The sequence below is a fragment of the Hydra vulgaris genome, chromosome 06 (assembly GCF_038396675.1).
Source record: "Hydra vulgaris chromosome 06, alternate assembly HydraT2T_AEP".
Lineage (NCBI taxonomy): Eukaryota > Metazoa > Cnidaria > Hydrozoa > Anthoathecata > Hydridae > Hydra > Hydra vulgaris.
Window position 1 is genome coordinate 55,917,304 of NC_088925.1, and position 22,611 is coordinate 55,939,914.

General features: G+C 26.2%; 1 protein-coding gene across 2 annotated transcripts in view; it reads left to right on the top strand.

Annotated features, from left to right (window-relative positions):
• The window catches only part of LOC136081992 (interaptin-like), a 79,941-nt gene that overhangs the window by 29,643 nt on the left and 27,687 nt on the right, over positions 1-22,611 (top strand). For both annotated transcript variants that reach the window (XM_065800519.1, XM_065800520.1), the window contains exons 5-8: positions 4,304-4,345; positions 11,975-12,016; positions 21,562-21,603; positions 21,912-21,953. In XM_065800519.1, the coding sequence (XP_065656591.1) occupies positions 4,304-4,345; positions 11,975-12,016; positions 21,562-21,603; positions 21,912-21,953 (168 nt within the window). The remainder of the gene's footprint in view (positions 1-4,303; positions 4,346-11,974; positions 12,017-21,561; positions 21,604-21,911; positions 21,954-22,611) is intronic.

The following is a 22,611-nucleotide window of genomic DNA, read 5'->3' on the forward strand; positions in this document are numbered from 1 at the left end:
TAGGACACCTATGGAAACACTTGAGAATTTACTGAGGCTAATTTTATCAAAGTTTATTAAATAAAAAAGTTTTGTCTGAAGCATCTACCATTTTTTAAATTATTAAAAGTTGATATCAGTGATGTCAAAAATCAAGGGTTGGTCGCAAATATTGATCTTGGGTTTTGAATAAAATATAAGTTGCAGCAACTGAAATCTAGAAAAAAAGTTACTGATGCACAAATGTATAATTTTAAAACAGAAGTTCAACAGTTTTTAGTTACAATGTACAGACATGTGGTTGGAAAAAGTGCGCTAATTTCATGTTTTGCCAGATACTTATTATGTTTATCACCTTTAATCATGGTGGAATCACATAAGATGTGTGAACTTTATTTTGACAAATTGTTGCTTAAATTAGTTGGTTATAAAAAGGTATTACCTTTGCTGCTGATCAAGCCAAATTGCAGTATTCACAATTTTTAACTACTATTGTAAAAGTGAATAATGAGAAATTTATTGGGTTCAAAAAAGGAAGTGATAGATTGGATTCTTTTTTGATTCAATATACAGATGCTTCAAGATTTAAGAACTTAATGAAAAATAACCAATTGTTACTAATATTGTCTCATGGCCAAGCACATGTAGAGCGTGGATTTAGTATAAACGACCAACTTCTGGATAATAATATGCTAACTGATACTCTTGCTGCACAGAGAATTATACATGACCACATGTGCAGTGAAATATAAAATTGTCCCAATTAGCTATGAAAACTAAACTTATGGGACATGTCAAGGGTGCACGAAAACTATACTTTAGCAGTCGAAAGGGAAGTCCCTGAATCCCTTAAAAACTGACCGTGATACTAAACTGAAAAATTTTAATAAAGAGATTGCTAGTTATAATAAACAAATTCACATCCTTGAAGGTACCATACTTCAGCTCAGATGTGATGCAGACAAGTTTGCATTGCAAGCGGTAAAGCAGAAGTCATTGATAGAAATTAAGTCAACAATTCTAAAATCTAACGCTAAAGAGAGTTGCCTCTGAAAAGCAGGATTTATTAGAAAAAATTACAGCAGCAAAAAAAGTACTTATTGATAAGAATGCTGAGATTTAGATTTAGATTTTTAATTGTTTTATTTTTCTGATTTGATTATATCTTTTTATGACTAGATAATATAAAGTATAAAGTTTAGTTTTTGTATATTTTAATGATTTTTGATTATTTATTTTTTGTTACTTAGTCATTAAGTCATTTATTTAGTGCAATGTTAAGTTTGATAAATTTCTAATGATTTCTATGTTAAATTTCAATGTTAAGTTTGATAAATTTCGAATGATTTCTAATGATGATAATGAAACTGATTTGTTTCAAATTATTATTTTTGTATGTGTAGAGATGTTAGATTATTTTAAATAATAGTGTTTGGGCCCTAATTTTATCTTAATAATCTTAGCTAGGCATTTTTACAGTTTTTAAATAAAATGAAAATTTTTTAGTGCCACTTTATATTTGAAATTCTCCTAAAATCTCCTAAGATTTTTATCTTTTTTTTTTCAAATTTCACGATAAATCTCCTTAAAAATCTTTAAAAATCTCCTATATTATCCTAAACTATCCTAAATTTTTCAGACAAAAAAGGTGTGGCCACCCTGATTTTTGAGACGGTTTGCTTTAGAGAATGGTTATTATAGCTAAAACTATCATGGACCAGAACTAGAGAGGGTTTTAATCATGGGCAGAAACCTATAATTGATGTTTTCAAACTTTACAGGGAAGAAATACCTAAAACCGCGCAAATCAAATGTTGCAGCAAACTAAATGTTAGTGACTTAAAGTTTTACTTTTTTGCATTACTTTTGTACAAGATCCTGTCAAAGTTATCGTAAAATATAAATAGATTTGCTTTATATAAATTACTTTTAATTTACTTTACAAGTTATATAAAACATAAGTTTATGTAATTCAAATTTTGTTTTATATAGTTTATTTTTAATAATGATTTGTTATTACATTTAAAATAAAAAATTCCTACTTAAAAAATATTATTTTATTTGTAAAATTAGTTTACATTTGGTAGCATATTTCTTTTATGTAATCTATTTTCATATGCAAGTCATCTTTTGATATAATTTTTTTTTAATTAGTTGCTTTTATAGTTAAATGTAAATTATGGTTTGAGGAACTTTTATATAATGTAATGTAATTTTCAAAAGTAATTAACTTTTAAATGCTAAACAGCTTTTTAATGTGACTTTTATATGTAAAAGTTAATTACTTTTTGATATAATCTTCTTTTACATAATTTACTTTTGAGAGTCAATAAACTTACATTTTAAAGTAAAAGTCATTTCAAAAAAATTAATTACTTGTATGGAAATGTAAATTTACATAAAACTTATAAAATTACTTATGTAATTTACTTTTTGATAAAAATTAACTCGTGTAAGAAAAAACTAAATTTTTGCATTTAAAAATTTAGTTTTTGTAAAAACTTTAATCATCCTCTTTTATGTTTATCACAAATATAAAACAAATGAATAAATAAATTATTAATAAATTAATATAAATATAAAAACATAGTTACACAAATATAATATTATTATTAATTAAATATTATATAAATGATACATTTCATTGCAAGTTTCTTTTTTTTGATTTTTTTGTTGTTATTATTTTTGGTGATTTTAGCAAATTTGTTTACTTCAGTTTTTAAATGTTGTTACGAAAATAAATTTCTATTAAGCAATCAAAAACCTAAAGATTAGATACATGCGCTGGTAACAATAGTTTTTTTCTCCATATTTCTTTATGTTCAGTTTTACATAGCTAGTTCCAATTGTATATAATTTTTTAACCAAAAAACTATATTTGTATTTCACCTAATGATTACAATAGCATGAATAGTGTGTATGTGTCTCTAGGGTCACTTTTATACATAAAATTTTTTAGGAATCTTTGTCTTTTGCAGCATTTTTTTTACTATTTTAACCGGTATTTTTGGCTGAGGACTAGAAAACCTCTCTCTTTTTCTAGTTCTCATTGCTATACAACAAACACTTATAGCTATTTAAAAAAATTACATAGTTTTTCATAAATAAAGTATATTTACTCTTGTGGGGAATTTATTCTCTCTTTCTGTAAAACTTATGAAATTCAGTTGTTAGGTACGTTATATTTTGTTAATTTTTTTATTAGGTACGTTATATTTTGTTTAATATGTTATACTTCAACTAACTGCGAATCATAAACAATTAAAAAACCAATATAAACTACAATATGTAAAATTTCACTAGCGCAATACCCAAGTCACTCATATCCTATGATTACGAACACATTCATAAGTTATGACTTCAGTAATTGTTCTCTATGGGTTAGATGGTTGTAATTTTGAGCATATATTGTTGTTGCAATACAAAAATTAGAATTCAAAATTCATGCAGCCTTCAAATCATCATGTTGATGGATTAATGGACAGTTAAATACTGAAAAGGAGGTTTATATATCTGTTAATCCTTTGTTACTACTATTTGATGTTTTATGAGGACCTAACAGTTCATTTTGGATTTGAATGGATGAATTTGGACCTAGTTTATTATTCTTGCTGAACATACAAAAAACCCCTTAAACAAGAGAATTCTAAACTTTAAAAGGTTGTTGTAAACTAAGCGGCTGTTTAAGTTGACAACTTAAACACCACAAAAAAGACTTACAAAAAGACTTTTAAGAATCAGTGAGCATTTAAGTTTTGATATAACTGCAAAAATGGCCTAGGTATATATATATATATACATATATATATACATATATATATATATATATATATATATATATATATATATATATATATATATATATATATATATACATATATATATATATATATATATATATATATATATATATATATATATATACATATATATATATATATATATATATATATATATATATATATACATATATATATATATATATATATACATATATATATATATATATAAATATATATATATATATATATATATATATACAATATATATATATATATATATATATATATATATATATATATACATATATATATATATATATATATATATATATATATATATATATATATATACATATATATATATATATATATACATATATATATATATATATAAATATATATATATATATATATATATATATATATATATATATATATATATATATATAGTTTTAATTTTGTTTATTGATTTATTATTATATATTATACTTTATATATTACATTCTATTTTATGGTTTTGATTTTATTTTTATTTCATTAAGACTTTAAATCTGATATCTGAATTTAATGAACAAAAGAAAATGGTAAGTTTTTTTTTTTTTGCCATTTTAAATGTTTGCTTAAAAAAATGAACTCCAAATTCTTGCTATGTAATACTTTTTTTTTTATTTAAGATTTTAATCAGAAACAAATAAAACTTTTTATTTCTTAAAGGAGAAAGAAGCAAAAACAAATTTCAATTTATAAAATTTCATATAAATAATGAAGTTTACAGTTTTCATGTAAACTGACTTATTTTATTTTCTGATTTGTTTAAGTTTTTTTACATTAATTTTTTTTACACCTATTTTGAATTTAACTAAGTTCAACTTAAGTGAATTTAACTAAATTCATTAGTTTTCAAAAGGCATCCATTAAAGAGAAATATATATATATATATATATATATATATATATATATATATATATATATATATATATATATATATATATATATATATATATAAATATATATATATATATATATATATATATATATATATATATATATATATATATATATATATATATATATATATATATATATGTATATATATATATATATATATATATATATATATATATAAATGTGTAGCCAAAAATTTTTTTAACAAATATGAGTAAATGTTCCAGGTAACAAAAGAAAAACTATTCAAACTAAGATGAGTAAAATAAATTTATTAGTTAAGTTTTGACAAATATTTAAAATTTTTTTCTCTAACACAGAAGGCCTTTCATATAATATCTTCAGCTACGTATGAGATTTACAAAACTACTAAAAACTCTTTATTTTGAACTTCCTATAAAAAGTTTAAAAAGGAAGTAATTAAGGTTTATATAAAAAACTATAATTAACAAAAATATAGCATAACTTGATGCTTGTTAGTAAGCAAAATTTTAAAAGTAATGTGAAAATAATTTCTTCCTGTTTATATGTTCATTGTATCATGTCCCTGTTTATGTAGGTAAGTTTCATAAATAAGAAGTAAATTCTCATTTGAGAGTTTTAACATTGGAAATAATTTAAAAAAAGGTTCATTTTTATGGCAATTGAAAACATGCTGATCAAATTTATCTGAACCAATACCTGTTCTGCATGTGTAGATGTGTAGATTAGTTCTTAACCTTAGGTTCTTAGTTTTACCAATGTATGTTGTTTTTCAATCACATCCATTACATGATAGAAAATAAATAATATTTTTTGAATCACATGATATTGAAGTTTTAATGTACCATACTTTACCAGATGATGTGGTAAAATGGTTAACAAACTGAAGATACATTGTACATAACTTATGACGTTTTGATACGCATTTTAAAACCTTCCATTCATCATTAATAAAAACTGGTTTCTTATTAAAGCTTAATGTACTAATGTGTCTTAAAATATTTTTTCTAAACCTAGTTCATGAGAAATACTAGTATAAAGATTAGAAACCAGTTCCCAAGGAAACGGATAGTGATTTAGAAGAGGATGAACAAGAAGTTTAAGATGATAATTTTGGTTTTCAATCAGTCACGGTAATTAATATCAATCGCGATGAGATTGATATTAATTACCCTTAAATTTTGATGAATGCACAAAGAGTAGTAAAGTTCATAAAAATATCATTAGTTTGTACTCATAATTTTTCAGAAGAAAATTACTGAGGAATTTGTATGAAAATCGAACTGCATCTGGATGTTCGTCATTATTGGACTTCAATTTTTTCAATGGCTGCGCCTTTGTTAAAAGTAAGAAATGTTTATTCCAGACATTTACTGAATTAAATGCTCTTGATGTATTCAACAAGCTTAATTTTAAGTTATTAGCTTCATTACATACCACTTTTGAGCCGGCAAAACTAGCAGTGTAATTCCTTTGCAGAGAAGATGCAACTTTGACAGCAGATACTATTCTTGAATTCATTTTTGTAAACCTATTTGCTATGAATACAGAAATCGGATCTTTAGTGCATTCAAATTTAAAAAAGTGCAACAATGAAAGAATTTCATGTGCAGTAGTGGTGTAGTGGTAGAGTGCTCGCTTCATAAGCGAGAGGTTCCGAGTTCAATTTCCACCACCTCCCTGGTAGTATCATGCTCAACTTGTTTCTCTGCACAGAGGCCTTGTTCATTAAGGTTTGTGTTTCGGAGTTATAGAGTTGAGAGAGAGTTATAACCACAAGAAGCTTCCTCATCTGTATTGTCCTTCTTGGCCTTTGGGAGGTAAATTTAAAAATAATTGATGGAAATGTTCAGTTGTTCCATTAAAAAATGCTTTAAATTTTGCTGGAAAACTAGTGTTTACGCTTTTTGAATTAACTTCTAATGATGAGGAACCACTACTAGCTGAAGCACCATGTACAACATCAGAAAGTTAACCTGTTTTTCTTAATGATAAATCAAACGCACTTCTCAATAAAGATAACACCAGATGTTTGCCTAAATCTACTGATCAATTTAAATGGCTTAAGCAAGAGTTTTTGTTGTGTAGAAGTGTGGGCAAAAGAACAGAAAATCTAGAAAATATTTACAATGCGATATTCTCTATAAAGTCCAGCTCAACAGATGTTAAACGTATTTTTTTGAGATGCACTATTTCTTTACAAAAATTAGATCACAATTATCTTAGAATTTTTTTACAATAAACTTAAGTCATTGTAAGTTTTATTTTGAAATAAAAACATAATAATAAACACTTAATAAATAATGCAAGATAATCTTACATAAGTTATATTATTTAACAAGAAAAACTGATTAACCGATTTTTTTTTAATTAATAAAAACAGAAACCGCTGTTTTTATAAATGAGGTTTTTGGAAACCCTACTCATCTTGATGTTAACTGCATCAAACAAAATTTTTGTTGAAGGCATCCAAGGCAAAAACTTTAGGGTTATGCAGAATAACTCTGCTGACCAGTCTCAGCTTACAGGAAGTGAGAGGTTCAGGATCATCATGATCACCCTGCCACTGGTATCATGTAACCCAGTAAAACCTGCCCCACTGCCCTGTAGAGCTTGCGTATTTTAGGCAAATATTAGAAGAAATGAACTCTGATTTAAAATTCCCCTGTCTTTGGGCTCTTGGTTGGATAAAGGCTAGAGATGGTGTTGTGATAAAAATACTTATCTTAGGCAGATGTTAACTGCATCCAGTTAAAATTCCCCTGTCTTGGGGTAGCTCTTAGAGAGGCTGATTCCATCAACAGCTGTAAAATATCAGAGTATTAACAGTGCCATCGTGTTGTGGATTGATGGTGTCCCTGTTAATGCTTTTGTTGTGCATTGTCGAGGTCACATAAGGAGCCCTAATTATGACTTTGGGTTAATTAGCAGGACTGAGACAATTGCATAGCTCATTCCTTGGGTTGCTGTGCTCTATCTATGAGTCAAGTTCTCTTTAAACTTAAACCATGCTCAAAGTAACCAAAAATATTAAACATAAAAATCCATCCCTACCATCTAAACCCTTTTAATATATCTTTCACAAATATTTGTGATCTTCGAAGTAACTTTTCATAAGTTGAATCTTATCTTTTGCTAAATTCAAAAAACTTGCTTACTCTTTGTGAGACTAATTTAAATTCAGCTGTTCCTTAATCAAATCTCAGTGTTAATGTGTGCTATCCTTTGATTTGCTAAGACTCCAATATTCACATGCTTGACTTGGTGTGTTAATGCATCAATTCATCTAGTTGTTGAGAAATCAGGTTTGAATTCTCTGACTATTCTTTTATGTGCTTTCGCGAAACACTTCTTTGCTATTTATCAACTCTTAATTATCTATCACCTCTTAGCATCTCTTTACTCTTTCAGTTTGTTTTTTATTGTTCTTCTACCTCTCAAAACTTTTTTAAATGTCATTTCTGATCAAAATGACTAAGTCTTTAATTATACCTGTTTCCTTTTTATCCCTCTGCCAATATTTTTGTTATTAGTGACTTTAATGCTTATCACACTGAATGGCTTGGCTCAATCCCAATAACTTACCTTCACTTCTTGATTTGTGTCTTGTCTCTGACCCTAGTTTGTGTTCAATTTTTTTTTGTTCTCCTTTAGGTGGTCTTGACATGATCTCAATAAATATTTTATCTTGTACTTCTTCTGTTCGAACTCACCCTATGACATCACCTGAAAACATGGCACTACTTACTACTACCCTAAAGCTGAACAAGATCATTTTTATGACTTATTTTATGATGATCCATAAGTTGATGTCTTTTCTCTCTCTGCTGTTAAATGTGCTCCTATGTAATTTCCTGGATCCAGACAGGTATTGACGCTTTTATTCCTTCTTGTCAGCTCCAAGCCAAGGTTCAAAGCCTTGGTTCATAATTTTCATCTTCTTTTGCAGCTGCAATATCTACCAATAATCATTTTTTTATCTATAGTTTATATTTTTATTTATTATTGCATGAAATCAATGTAAAAAAGTGCTGTCTGATGTTAAGCTCCATTATTCCCAGTTTACCAAGTCTTGTATCTTATTTCAGAAGTTAGTCTCTTGAGAACCTAGATAACCTCAAACTATCGTTCAGTCAGTCTTTCCTCTATTATTAGCAAAGTCTTTGAGTCTTTTGTCAACAAATTTTTAACATCCCATCTTGAGTCAAATAACTTCCTGTTAGACAATCAATACGAGTTTCGATCCTCTTGCTCTATTGCAGAATAACTATTGTGACTTTAAAGTTTTATTGTGCATTAAATGGAGGCAGCAAGGCAGGGGCTAAATCATTTCTTTCTAAATACTTTATTAAATTCGTTCTTGAAAGCCAACACTCTTTTTTATTTCCAGTAAAGTGTGAGGTACCTCAAGGTTCTATCAAATGTCCTGTGTGGTTTCTTTTCTATATTAGAGACAACCTTATATCAAAAGTGGCTCTATTTGCTGGCAACTCAACTTAGCAATTACTAAGGTTGCTTCTCTTTATCATGCTCGCTTTTGTCCCTGTCTGGAATACTCTTGTCATATTTTAGCTGGTTCTATTTGCGATGCTCTTTCTCTTTTACACAATGCCTAAAAACGCATTTTAAATGTAGTTAAACTTACTTTATCTGCCATGATAGTATTTTTCTACAATTACTATTATGGTCTCTACTCAAAGGAGTTATTATCTCTAGTTCTATCAACAAAAACTCATTCTTCTTTGACTCATTATTTAGCCAATTCTTTTACTGTATTTCTCCCTGCATGGTTTTAAAAACTTTTATTCATCTAGTTTTTTCCCTCACACTTTAACCCTATAGAACTCTCTCCTATCTTCATGTTTTCTGACTCATACAACCTACAACCTTTCAAGTCTTCTGTCAACCATTTCCTTGCTATTTAACTCAACTCTTTGTTTTCTAATTCTCACCTAAAAGTGGTCGCCAACAAAGCTTTGCAGCTTTGTTGGATGTGCATTAGAATTTAAAAAAAAAAGAAGATTTTTCAATCCAATTTTATAACTAATTTTCACTATGTTTTAACTGACATAAACTAAATAAATATTGATTTAAATCATCATAGCATATTAAATTTAAAATATTTACATTTTTTCTTAAGTATTATGTTTGTTAAAAGTAATGTTAATAAACTAATGCTGACAGAGGGCGCTATATATGTAAAAAAATATTTCACCAAATAGGCAGATTTTGTATTTATCCTTAATCATTTTAATTAAACTTGTTCTAGAGTCTTACAAAGTGATCATGGAATTGTTTCATTTTTTTTTTTCAATGGATTTATTAAAATTTACTTATTTTGGTTATTTTAATGCAAAATCATGTCTGGCATATAAACTTTAGGCTGGCTGGCAGTGCATATATATATATATGTATATATATATATATATATATATATATATATATATATATATATATATATATATATATATATATATATATATATATATATATATATATATGTTTATATATGTATATATATATATGCATAGTAGTAAAAAAGTTTCTTTCATAAACTGTAGTTTTAAATTGAATGCTAACAATCCAAGTCAATAAACACATCTTTTACCTATTTGTCAGTCAATGTAGCAACTCTCCTTACAGTTAAAACATTTTATCACGGCAACATAAATACATATGTATATATATATTTGTGTGTGTTTTTATATATATATATATATATATATATATATATATATATATATATATATATTTACATACATGGTGTGTCCCAAAAATAACCGAACTTCATATTTAAATCATATAACATGCAGCGCCATCCATTGATAATTTGCAGCATGAAAAAGATACATTCATCCTCTTTCAAATGCACCTACATTCATGTAAATTGGATGACAGATGTGAAAGTTACAGCCATTTCAATAAAAGAAAAATGCGTCCTAATGTTACAAAACAAAAATGGAACAAAGAGCGAATACAAAATTTTATGTTAAACTTGAAAAAAAAATTCGCTGAGACATACAAATTGATGAAAAAAGTTTATGGTGATGATTGTATGAGTCGTACTCAAGTTTATACGTGGTTTACACGATTTAAAAATGGTCGTGAGGATTTAAATGACGATCTGAGGCCAGGTCATCCAGAAGCTAGTAATCGTGCTGAATTGGTGGAAAAAGTCCCTGAAATTATTTGTATCGATGCAAATTTTACTACGAGAATGTTGGCTGAGGAATTAAATACAAGTAAAAACACTATTTGGAGAATTTTAACTCAAGATTTGGGTAAAAAAAAGGTATATGCGGGTTTTGTTCCACATGAGTTAAATGAAGACCAAAAAATCGCTTGTGTGGAGCATTGCAAAGACATTGTTGAAACTGTTGAAAACGATCCAGACTTTCTTGATTCGATCATAACTGGTGATGAGTCATGGTGCTTTAAATATGACCCTAAAACTAAGCGTCAATCTGCTGAATGGAAGTCCAAAGGTAAGCCAAAACCAAAAAAATTGCGTTTCCAGAAGTCTCGAATCAAAACAATGTTGATTACTTTTTATGATTCAAAGGGTATTGTCCACAAGGAATTTGTTCCAAAAGGTTGAACTGTTAATGGAGAATACTATTTAGGCGTTTTAGATTGTTTGTGGAAAAGAGTTTGTCGTGTTAGACCTGAATATCCAGCAGGAAAACAACTGTTTTTATTGTATGACAATGCACCGTCTCACAAGACCAAAAAAGTGAACAAATTTTTGATGAAAAAACAGATTTCTCTCATCAACCACCCTCCATATTTGCCTGATCTATTACCATGTGACTATTTTATATTTCCAAAACTGAAAACCAAGATGAAAGGAGCATTTTATGATGATATCCTAGCCATTCAAGCAACTGTAACCGAGATGCTGAAGAACATTCCTATAAATGACTTAAAAAAATCTATGCATGCGCTGGTTGATCGTGCCAAACGTTGTATTGAGTCTGATGGAACCTATTTTGAATAAAAAATAACTTTCAATGATGATATAATGTGTGTTTTATTTTATATTTAAAAAGTTCGGTTATTTTTGGGACACACCGTGTATATATATATATATATATATATATATATATATATATATATATATATATATATATATATATATATATATATATATATATATATATATATATATATATATATAATCTCCTGTTCTTAAAAAATTTTTCAATTTGTTTCTAATAAGATATTGATTTTAATGCTGATTTGACTTTTTAAATTTAATTCTTTTTTTTTCTATTCCCATTTTATAGATGCTTAATTTGACTAGTGATTTAAGACACCAGAAGAACCAGGTATGACTATTTTTTAATTTGTTTAAGTTATTATTGCTATTTAGCCAATTATTATTTAATATAATGATTTTAAAACTTTCAAAAATTATAAAATTTCAAGCTTTATTGTAATCATTTATATTAGGGCTCAAATTAAGTGTATCGCAATTGGGAATCGCAATTGCTTTTCACACCATTGGGATCTTTTCTTCTTAAAAAAAAATCTTTTTGCGATTTGTTTGTATATTTTTTGTTAATTTTTTTCCTTTCTAAATTAAGGATTTTTTTTGGCCATTCTTAAAAGTAATATCTTTGTCTAAGTTTTTTATTAGGGATCATATAGTACATAATGCTAAATTTATCTTCTGAATAGAAGTGTAATCTTTTCTCTTTTGTGCAGAGATTACAGCTGTGTCTCTAGTGTAGTTTTAGTTATACCTTTAATTGTCTTAATTGTAAATCTTTTTTCATTTGAGTCTAATAAAAGAGTTCAAATTAGGGATTCTGGGAGGGCAAAATAAGCTCGAATTTAAATGTATGGTGTGGCAGTGTTTAGAATTTTCTTATCTTGTCTTTTCAGCAGTCACAGCATTGTTACTTTGTGACAATGCTATCAACAATACTGTGCTTCACTTTTATTCCATATTACATATGAAAACATACTTGTGCTACCCATTTAACAATTAAATGAAACTTAAAAAACATCACTTCTAAACGTGTGCTCACAAAAAATGAAAGCTTCTGCTGTGGCAATCCATCTGTTGTGGCAAGCCATCTTCTATGGCAAATATTTTTACACTTTGCTTTAGAAAGGTTTATGTCAATTTAGTCTGTAGATAAATGTTATTCCAACTTATAACAAAGAATTGCATGTCAACATTGTATTAAGAATTTATTCAGGATGTTCATTCAAAAGTTCCAGCTGTTATTTAGGTTCAAATGTTTCAATTCTTTTTATGCCATTAACTTTAAATAGAGCCTTTGCAATAGGGCTAGTAAATCAATCCTTTGAATTTGTTGGAGCATGCACTTTAACAGTTATATGCCTCACTGGTAATTTATTACAATGCAGAAGACAAATAGATCAGAATAATTGCCTCCTGGTTAATTATTCCAGGTTTAATAGAAAACCGCCATCTTTTCCTCATCCAGTTATGGTGTTTGTGCAATCCCCCACCAACTTCTAACAATTCATTGGTTGCCCTTTAAACCATCTAATTATAAATAATCATTATAGTTATATTGTCTGAACTTTAAATGACGTCATTCAAACAATGAAAGTTTGATTGTTTTAAATTTGTATGTGTTATTATATTTAAATTTCGTTCTTTTAATGCACTTTACTCATTAATATATTTATTTTTAAAAAAAAAATTGTTTTTATTTTATAGCATATGGAAAGACAGAAAAAAATTTTTTAAGTTTCAAATTTCAAAAATTTATAAATTGTAACCCCCCTTGCATTTATGCATAAATGATCATTTTACCTTTCTGAAAATGACAGTCCTGCATAGGATAAAAACTTTTTTCAAATATTTCTCCTAAAGTTAATATTCACATTGTGGCACCATTAAAATTATCCTCCAAATTCAAAATCAAAAAATTTGAAAGTAATATGTACCCTAATATACAGAAGATATATGCATATATGTATATATATGTATGTATATATATATATATATATATATATATATATATATATATATATATATATATATATATATATATATATGTGTGTGTGTGTGTGTGTGGTATTAGTATTTATATTAGCTTATGCTGTGACTGACATTGCTACTTGTGAATGTATTTTTAAAGCACACTATGACAGCTGAGTCTTGTGATTGTTTGACTCCCATTGATCAAATCTTGATTTAAATGAATTTTCTGAATTAGCTTTAACAACATTTTCTGGTTGGGCATTCCAATAACCTACAGCTGGATTTAGTAAAATATTTTCTCTATAATTATGTACAGAAAAGTCTTTAGAATACTTTAAGTTATGGCTACGAGTACAATTAGATTTGAAGGACTTATTTTCCTTTAAATTCAACGTTTTTAACCTTTAAAAGTTTTATACAGTTAATTATGTCACTTCTTCTTTTAACTAGTGAGGGCATTCTAAGACAAGCTAGTCAATCTTCATAGCATAGTTTATTAATTGAATATATTAGTTTAGTAGCACGAAGCTGTATTCATTCAAAAATGGCAATATCTCGCTTTTGATAAGGAGCCTATACTGGTACAACAAACTAGAAGTGGTCGAACAAAAGAAAGATATAGTTATTTTAGCAGTTCTGCATCAAATTGAACAAAAGATTTCTTTATTATGCCCAACATGCAGTTTACTTAGCTTGCACTCAATAAGACTTGATTTTTCCACTTTAAGTTATCTGAAAAAAATGACTCCTAGGTCTATTTCTAAATCTGATATGTTGAGTTATCTGATATGTTCAACCATTTATATAAATTGGATATCTGATATGTTCAACCATTTATATAAATTGGATATCTCTTATTTTTATAGCCATAGTGCATAACTAAAAGTTTGTCAATATTAAAGTTAAGCAACCAATATTGTGTCCAAGCATATGCAGAGTTCAAATTCCGTTGTAGATTATTATGTAAATCATCAGAAGAACTAATTGACATGATTTTTGTGTCATCAGTATATAGTTTTGAAATATTTTTTAGAGACTCAAGAAGATCATTTATGCAAAGTATAAATAATAGTGGATCTAATACGGATCCTTGAAGAACTCCATCATACACATCTTCCCAAGTTGAAACATAATCTCCCATAATAACTCTCTGCTTTCTATTAGATAAGAAAGCTTAAAACCAATGAACTGCTTATCCACAAACATCATATGTTTCAAGTTTTAAGATAAAACTTTAATGTGGTACAGTATCAAATGCTTTTTTATAGTCAAGTAAAACTACATCCACAGGAATTCCTTGATCAACACTTCCTGTAATATAATTCAGAGTTTTATTTAAGTTTGCAGTGCATGACTCAATGCTGTTGATTAGCTATAATATTATTTTCATGAAGATATTTTTCAAACTTATTTTTTATTATGTCTTGCAATATTTTAAAAGTAACGCATGGAATATATATATATATATATATATATATATATATATATATATATATATATATATATATATATATATATGTATATATATATATATATATATATATATATATATTATGTATATATATATATATATATATATATATATATATATATATTTATATATATATATATATATATATATATATATATATATATATACATTTATATATATATGTGTATATATATATATATATATATATATATATATATGTATATATATATATATATATATTATATATTATGTATATATATATATATATATATATATATATATATATATATATATATATATATGTATATATATATGCTTTTATATATATTTTTATATAAAGATATATATTAAAATATATATAAGCGCATATATATACTTTTTTTCCTATACTCTTTTTATCCTTTACCCCTTTAAAAAGATCGGTATTCCTCTCCTTTTTTCATAATTTCTTTTAAAAAAATTATATTATTTTAGTCTATATATTAAATTTAATCAAAGACTTTCTCATTAACTTGTCTCACTTTTCGCCCATGCAAGGATTTTTTAAATAACCGTCAATTGATATAATTGGAATATTTATATTATTGTGCAATTGATATAATTGTGCAGTCCGAATCATCTGAAATGGTTGCACCATTAGAGATATCTTTACAACCATCAACTCTTTTTAGTGCATGGCGTTAATGCGAACAAGTTGTGAAGGATCATTTGGTTAAAAATATTTGAATAAGTAGAGCTGACTAAGGCAAATTACAATTCAAAATGCTTTCAAATTTTTTGAAAAAAACTTGATTGAACAGAGGGATAGATCATGAAGAGGGAAAGATCATGAAGAGGATGTTTAAATGATTTCAACGATCAAGGAATGGTGCTCTGAATATTGGATGCGATAATAAAAATGCAGAAGGGAAACGATTATTGCTGGAAATGTCTAAAACGGCAACAACCTTCAAGCCATCTTCTGATAGGCATATTAGAATTGGTGGTTGGCAGAAATCGACCGGGAATATCATAGAAAAAGAGCTGAAAAAAAGCCTTGTCAAAAATCAACATCTGGAATCCTCATATTTCACAGCTTGCGTAAAATATTGATTGGTGCGCTAATGAGAGGCAAAACAGTCCTGGTCCTTTGAAAAGATATGATGAGGATCCTAATCCGTCTGGTTTAATTTTGAATTTTATGTAGACGGACAGGATAAACTTGTTTTTTGCAGCGATGACCTATTGTAATCAGGAAAAAAAATCCAATATTTTATATGCATCATAATAAGAGCTTGTTTTTTTAGTAGTGGTCATTCCGATAGGGTTTCAAACGTTATAATCTTGACTTAAAAAGCACATGTTTTTGAAGTACAAAAGAGAGCAAACTTTTTCCATATTGCTTAGACTTGCGATACAAAACGGACCATTGACTTCTGGGCCCAAAATAATACAAAGAAGCCTTTTTGTTTCAATAATATTGAGGTATACTTTTGGATCAGAATCGTTTGTTAGACCTCTAAGTATTGCATTTATTTTATTTTATTCCATATTTTATGGACTTCTTTTTAGCAATCTTTTCTTAGTTGAATGTGCATTATTATAAGATTTTATAACTGAATTCAAAAGAATATTTTTATCTACCTTTTAATAATGGACATAAGTTTGTATGACATGCAAGCGAAAGTTCCAGCAGACAGTAATGATGTTTGACACTGTTGCGGCACTTTTGAAAACTAAAAAATAATCTCTGTAACGGTTGCTATACAGCCAATTTCCTTTAAATATCCGTTTTTAATATTCGCTTCACACAATCATTAATGAAATGAATTAAATAAAAAGCCGTAGCGCTCAACTTATCTTAGTTGAGGTACAAGAACCTACAATCAATTTAACAGTATATATTTATTTGTATTATATTTAATATATATACGCAAAAGATAAACAAAAATAAACACCAGTTTCTTTCCTTTAGTGATAATAAATAAAAACATTACATAGCTTTAGAAACATCTGTTTACATAGTGTAGCGTTGGGCAATTGAGCACCTTGTTTGTAGCTTTTTTCAAAATAAAAATACTTGTAGAAATTTTTAAAAAGTAAAATTTTAGTAATACACAAAATCTTCTATGAGGAATGTTGGATTTATCAAAATATTAAGAGCGAAAAATTTAAGTAACAAAATAAACTGGTGGGCATTTAACCCACGATAAAAACACGAGGTAAACAAGCACCTGATTCTTTTTTTGAAAAAATTAATGAATATATATATATATGTATGTATACACACACATATATATATATATATATATATATATATATATATATATATATATATATATATATATATATATATATATATAAAATTTTCGCCAAATATATATTTTATTTGAACTTTGATAACAATATATAAAAAAATATATATAAATATATGAAAAACACTAATATAATATTAACGCATATATAAGCCACCATTAGTTTCTTCCAAAAAATATAGATTGTTTTTTTTCATATAGAGGAAATAAAAGATATTTAATGATTAAATTGTTTTCTGTAACAAAGTCATTCGAAATTTGTGGTTCTTTGAAGGATATGATTTTTGGGTTTGAAGCATCAAAATCTTGTCTATAGTATTTAATATTTCAATTGTTATATTTTTTTCATATTTACAACTTGGCCTACAAAATAATATGCTGTCTTTTTTCCTTCAAACCTTACAACAACATAAGAATCCTCTGCTAATAAATATTCAGATTTTGCAACCACTCTATGATCGCGTATTTTTTTAGAGAAAATTGACTCTAATTTGTAAGTGAATAGATGTCATAGCTCTTATCATATCTAAGTAGTTGTCAAGCTTTTTTTACTTATTTTCGATGAAAAAGTTAATAATCAAGATCATAATCATCATCATATGAAAATCTTTTTTCAGTAAATAAATCTTTCTTTTAGTGTTTTTCAAAAGCTTCTTGTAGCTCTATATACATCTTGGAGCTTGAGGGCATATGTATTCAATTATTTCTTTAAAACTATTCAAATTTAATTTAGAATTTCTTTTGTTTCTATATTTAAGGAGTCATTAAGTTGAGTATTTTTTATTTTAATGAGCTTGTATTTTAATTGGGATTTAAAAACAGAAGAACCTGTTGCAACATCTTCCAGTGAAACACTTTTCATGGTGAAACCTTGACTGTTTCCTCTCGCATTACTGCCCCAACCTAAACAATTAAATGTTACTAGAAAGTCGTATTTTAAGCTCACTATTTTTCTGATCTGACACTAAAAATTCTTTAAAGCTTATTAGGAGTTTGCGATATAAATTATTGCAAAATAAATAATTTAAATTTGTATTTCCGTAAAGTGATTATTTTATGTATTCATACGCAATCAATTGCCTTCTTTTATCGTTATTATAGTTATTATTATTATTATTATTATTAAGGTATTTATTATGAGTTATTAGTGATGTTTCAATTCAATCAATTTTAAACAAAAACATTTTTCTTAAAAAAATTTCGACTAGAATTCCATTTGATTGAACATTCAAATTAAATACTCATTTCAATTGTTATTCTTTATTGTAGATAATTCTTAATTCTAACTTCATTTTAGTTAATATGATATGTAGGTGAAAACTTATAACTTAAACTGAATAAAATAAGTTTCTTATCGAGAAGTAACTTGGTGCTATAGTTTCTTAAGATTTTAGGGCTACTTTCTACAAGTTTCTTATTTTAAAAAAATGTGTATGTACATGTATGTATATATATATATATATATATATATATATATATATATATATATATATATATATATATATATATATATATATATACATATATATATATATATATTCTAATTACTTAGTACTAGTTTCTTATTAACAACATTCTTATTAAAAAAAAAACGTTTATAAATTTGAAAATTATTGTTAATAACAAATAAATTAAAATTAAACTTTAAATTCATTATAAATCATTTACACGTTGGAAATCTCAGTTTTAATTTGTATGTATTGAATTAGTATTTATCTAAGAGCTACGGAAACCTCACAGAACCTATGGAAATCTGGAAACCTCAACAAATTCGATAAATGTGGGTTTTTATACATGTAAATACCTTCATAAAAATGTTCATTTACAAAAAAAACTTTTGAAAAACTTATAAATTTTAAATTTACCTGAAATTACCTTAATAAATTTGAAAAATTACCTGGGTAACGAGTAAGGTATTACTTGGGTAAGAAACACTGGCGAGGATATAAATATAAAATGTGCATACAACATGTCAGCTAGGTATTCGTAAATATAGTTTCACTTATAAAAAATTAAAAATTCTTTATAAGATATTATTAAATATAGTTTCTTTTTTCGAATTGTTAACATTTGTAATCAGTTGCCTTTCAATGTTGTTAATGTTGATAGGATCAACATCTTTTATAGTAAAATTAACTCACTCAGTTTTGAAAAGTTATATCGACGTTGACTGCATATCTAATTGTTTATTTTTATATAAGTTATTTATTTGATGTTGTACGCTGTGGCGTAATTTATTTTTTAATTATGCTGTTAGTGTTCAACTATATTGACCTTTGTTTCATTTTAAACATGTATTTTTTTTCTAATAAATACAATCTAATCTAAGATACGAGATTTGAATTGTTTGAATTTAGATTTTTTTTTTATGTTAATAAGATTTAAAATCTTTGTTCCAACTTAATAGATTTAAAAAGTTGAGCGCATTTTCAATTACTCTGATATTCTTTAATAATCATTATAACCTTTATAATAAGATATATGTTGATATAAACAACTTATCTAATAAAAACTATTTCTCAAGCCGATTACTTCTATTAAATATAAAATATAGTCAAAAAGTAAATGTAAAATAGACTGTTTATAAATATTTTCAAAATCGGTTAAAATCACTAAAAAATAGACATTTTCTAAATTTGTTAGCATTTTCTAAATTTGTTACAAACTCTTCTAAATCAAATCTTTTAATATTTCTCAAAGCAATTTTTAATTCCTCTTATGAAGGGTTTCTAATAAAAGTAGAAGATCATTTTTACGTAGTGAATTTCATTGACGTTCAACAGCTATTTTTGGTATAATATAACACTCTGCAAGGAAAAAATTGTCGTGTGTCTTTGGATGATTTATTGATGATCCAAAAGAATATGTAATTAAATGTAACAAAATAAAATATGATTTAATTATAAAAGAATACTTTTCAGGTAGGGGCAAATCTATGAATTAAATAAAAGGGGCAAATCCTTAAAAAGTACCGATTGCTTACTAAAAAATTAAAAGATCCTTAAAACTAAAAAATCACCTGACAGAAATGTATCAAATACCTGATTCCCCAAAAAATATTTAATTGTTATTATTATTAAGAATACTATTTTTTTATTATTTTTTTTTTTTTTATTAAAATACCCCTAAAATAACTTTTTTTAGTATATTTAAATAATTAATTGTTAAATAAAAAATACAGCACCATTTCCGTTCATGTAAATGGCTTCACAACATAAACAGCAAAAGTTGTCAAATTTCTTTCAGGTAAAGCATGTGTTGTAGTTAACATTTTTAACTGCTTTATTGATACTCTATATAATTTAACACGGGACTCAAATGAGAGAGCCAAATTTAAAAATCTTGCACAGAAACTCATTTTTAAAAAATCTGACATTAATGTTTGATGCATTGGAAGAAATTAAATCAACTTAAGAAGTTCAACAATTAATGAAATTTCCGCCTTGCATATCTTGTCTCATATCTTTTTTCGAAGGGAAATATTCTAGAGGAGATCCCAAGTTTTCTGTAGTCGAAGTGGCCATTGAAAATTGTATTCTTCAAGATGTGAATATGTCAGACGGCCAAAATCAATCTGCCCTTTTTTATTATTATTTTCCATTTTGCAACATTTTTAAACTTTTAACTTTGTATATAGTTTATGGGAGTTTTTTTTTTTTCCTGTTTTTTTTTTCTCCTCAGTCATTTTATCTATTTATATTATTTGATCTTGTTTTTATATTGTTTGTTGATGTTTTTTTTGCTCTCTTTTTTTTAAATAATAATTTTAGATTTTTCTTATCTTCATTTTTCTTTTTTTTTTTTCTTTCACTGTTAAAAACCATCTCCACCAATTACGATATTATTGCAAGGGAATGTAGAATTGAATGTAGAAAATAAAATAAACTAGAAGAAAATTATTTTGGGTATAACTGTTGAACGTATTTTGAAACTGCAGCGTTTCAAAATACTTTGAAAATATCTACTCTTGTACTCAATACTAATTTAATATTAAGCATAATTATTTCTCTAAGAGAGAGAGAGACAGAAAGAGAGACAGAGAGAGAGACTTTCTTTTTTTATTTACTTTGTTTGTTATTGTTTGTAAAGTTTTCATTTATAGAGCAAAATTTATAATTGAATCTTGAATTTTTGTTTTTCTAGATACACACCTTTACTGACAAGTTCAATGAACAAAATGAATTGGTAATGTTTATAACAATATAAATACTAAAATTTTTTACAAAAGATGGAAATATGACAAAACATAAATATTTCTTATCTTTTGCAGCAGATATGATGCAGTATCTCCAAAGTACATTCTAGATACAATTAAGTCTTAAGATTAAATAATATATGCATTATGGGAAACCATTCTAAATAACACAAATAAAGTACAAAAAATTTAAAAAAAATTTTTTGTAGGTTTGGAACTAAAAAATTAATGGAAAATAACTATTTTTAGTTTTAAAAAATACTTTTTGTTTTTTTATTTTCTCAATTTTTCTTTAAAGATTGTTAATGTGACTGGTGGTATAAAGAAACAAGAAGATTTGGTAATTTATCTCTAATTGCTTTTTTTAATTTACATTATTTAAATATGATTAAAGTATAAAACTTTACTATAGTATTTTTATAATATAATATTTAGTATAAGAACATTAGAATAACTTTAAGTTATATACTTGTTTTAGGAGAAGAGGGTAGGTTTATACTATGTAGGATAGGGTAAGTTTAGGAGGGAGGGGGTAGGTTAGGGTTTTTTTAATTATTAGTACAGGTAATATTTCTTCAGGTGTTTTTCAAAACTTAGGATATAATAAAATTTTAACTCTCTTATTAGGATTTGTTTAAAAAGCAATAATGGACAAAGAAAACAGGCAGAAGGGACCAGGGAAAGGTGGGGGGGGGAGGTTATGTTTCAAATCAATTAGCTCTATCTCTTTGACATTTTTTATAGAAGATTTTATGTTAAAAAGTCTTTTATGTAAAAAAGTCACTATATAAGTTCATTTAATTAAGCTGCTTTTTGGCAAGTTAGGCAATTAAATTATTATTATACCTGTTGTTTGTGCCAAAAATCAATACTTAATGCAAATAAAAACAGATTGTAATCACAAATGTTGATAAAAGTATAAATGGTTTCTATTCATACATATAAATATAACAAAAATATAAAAAAACAAAGCAAAAATGGCTAATATATCCAAACAA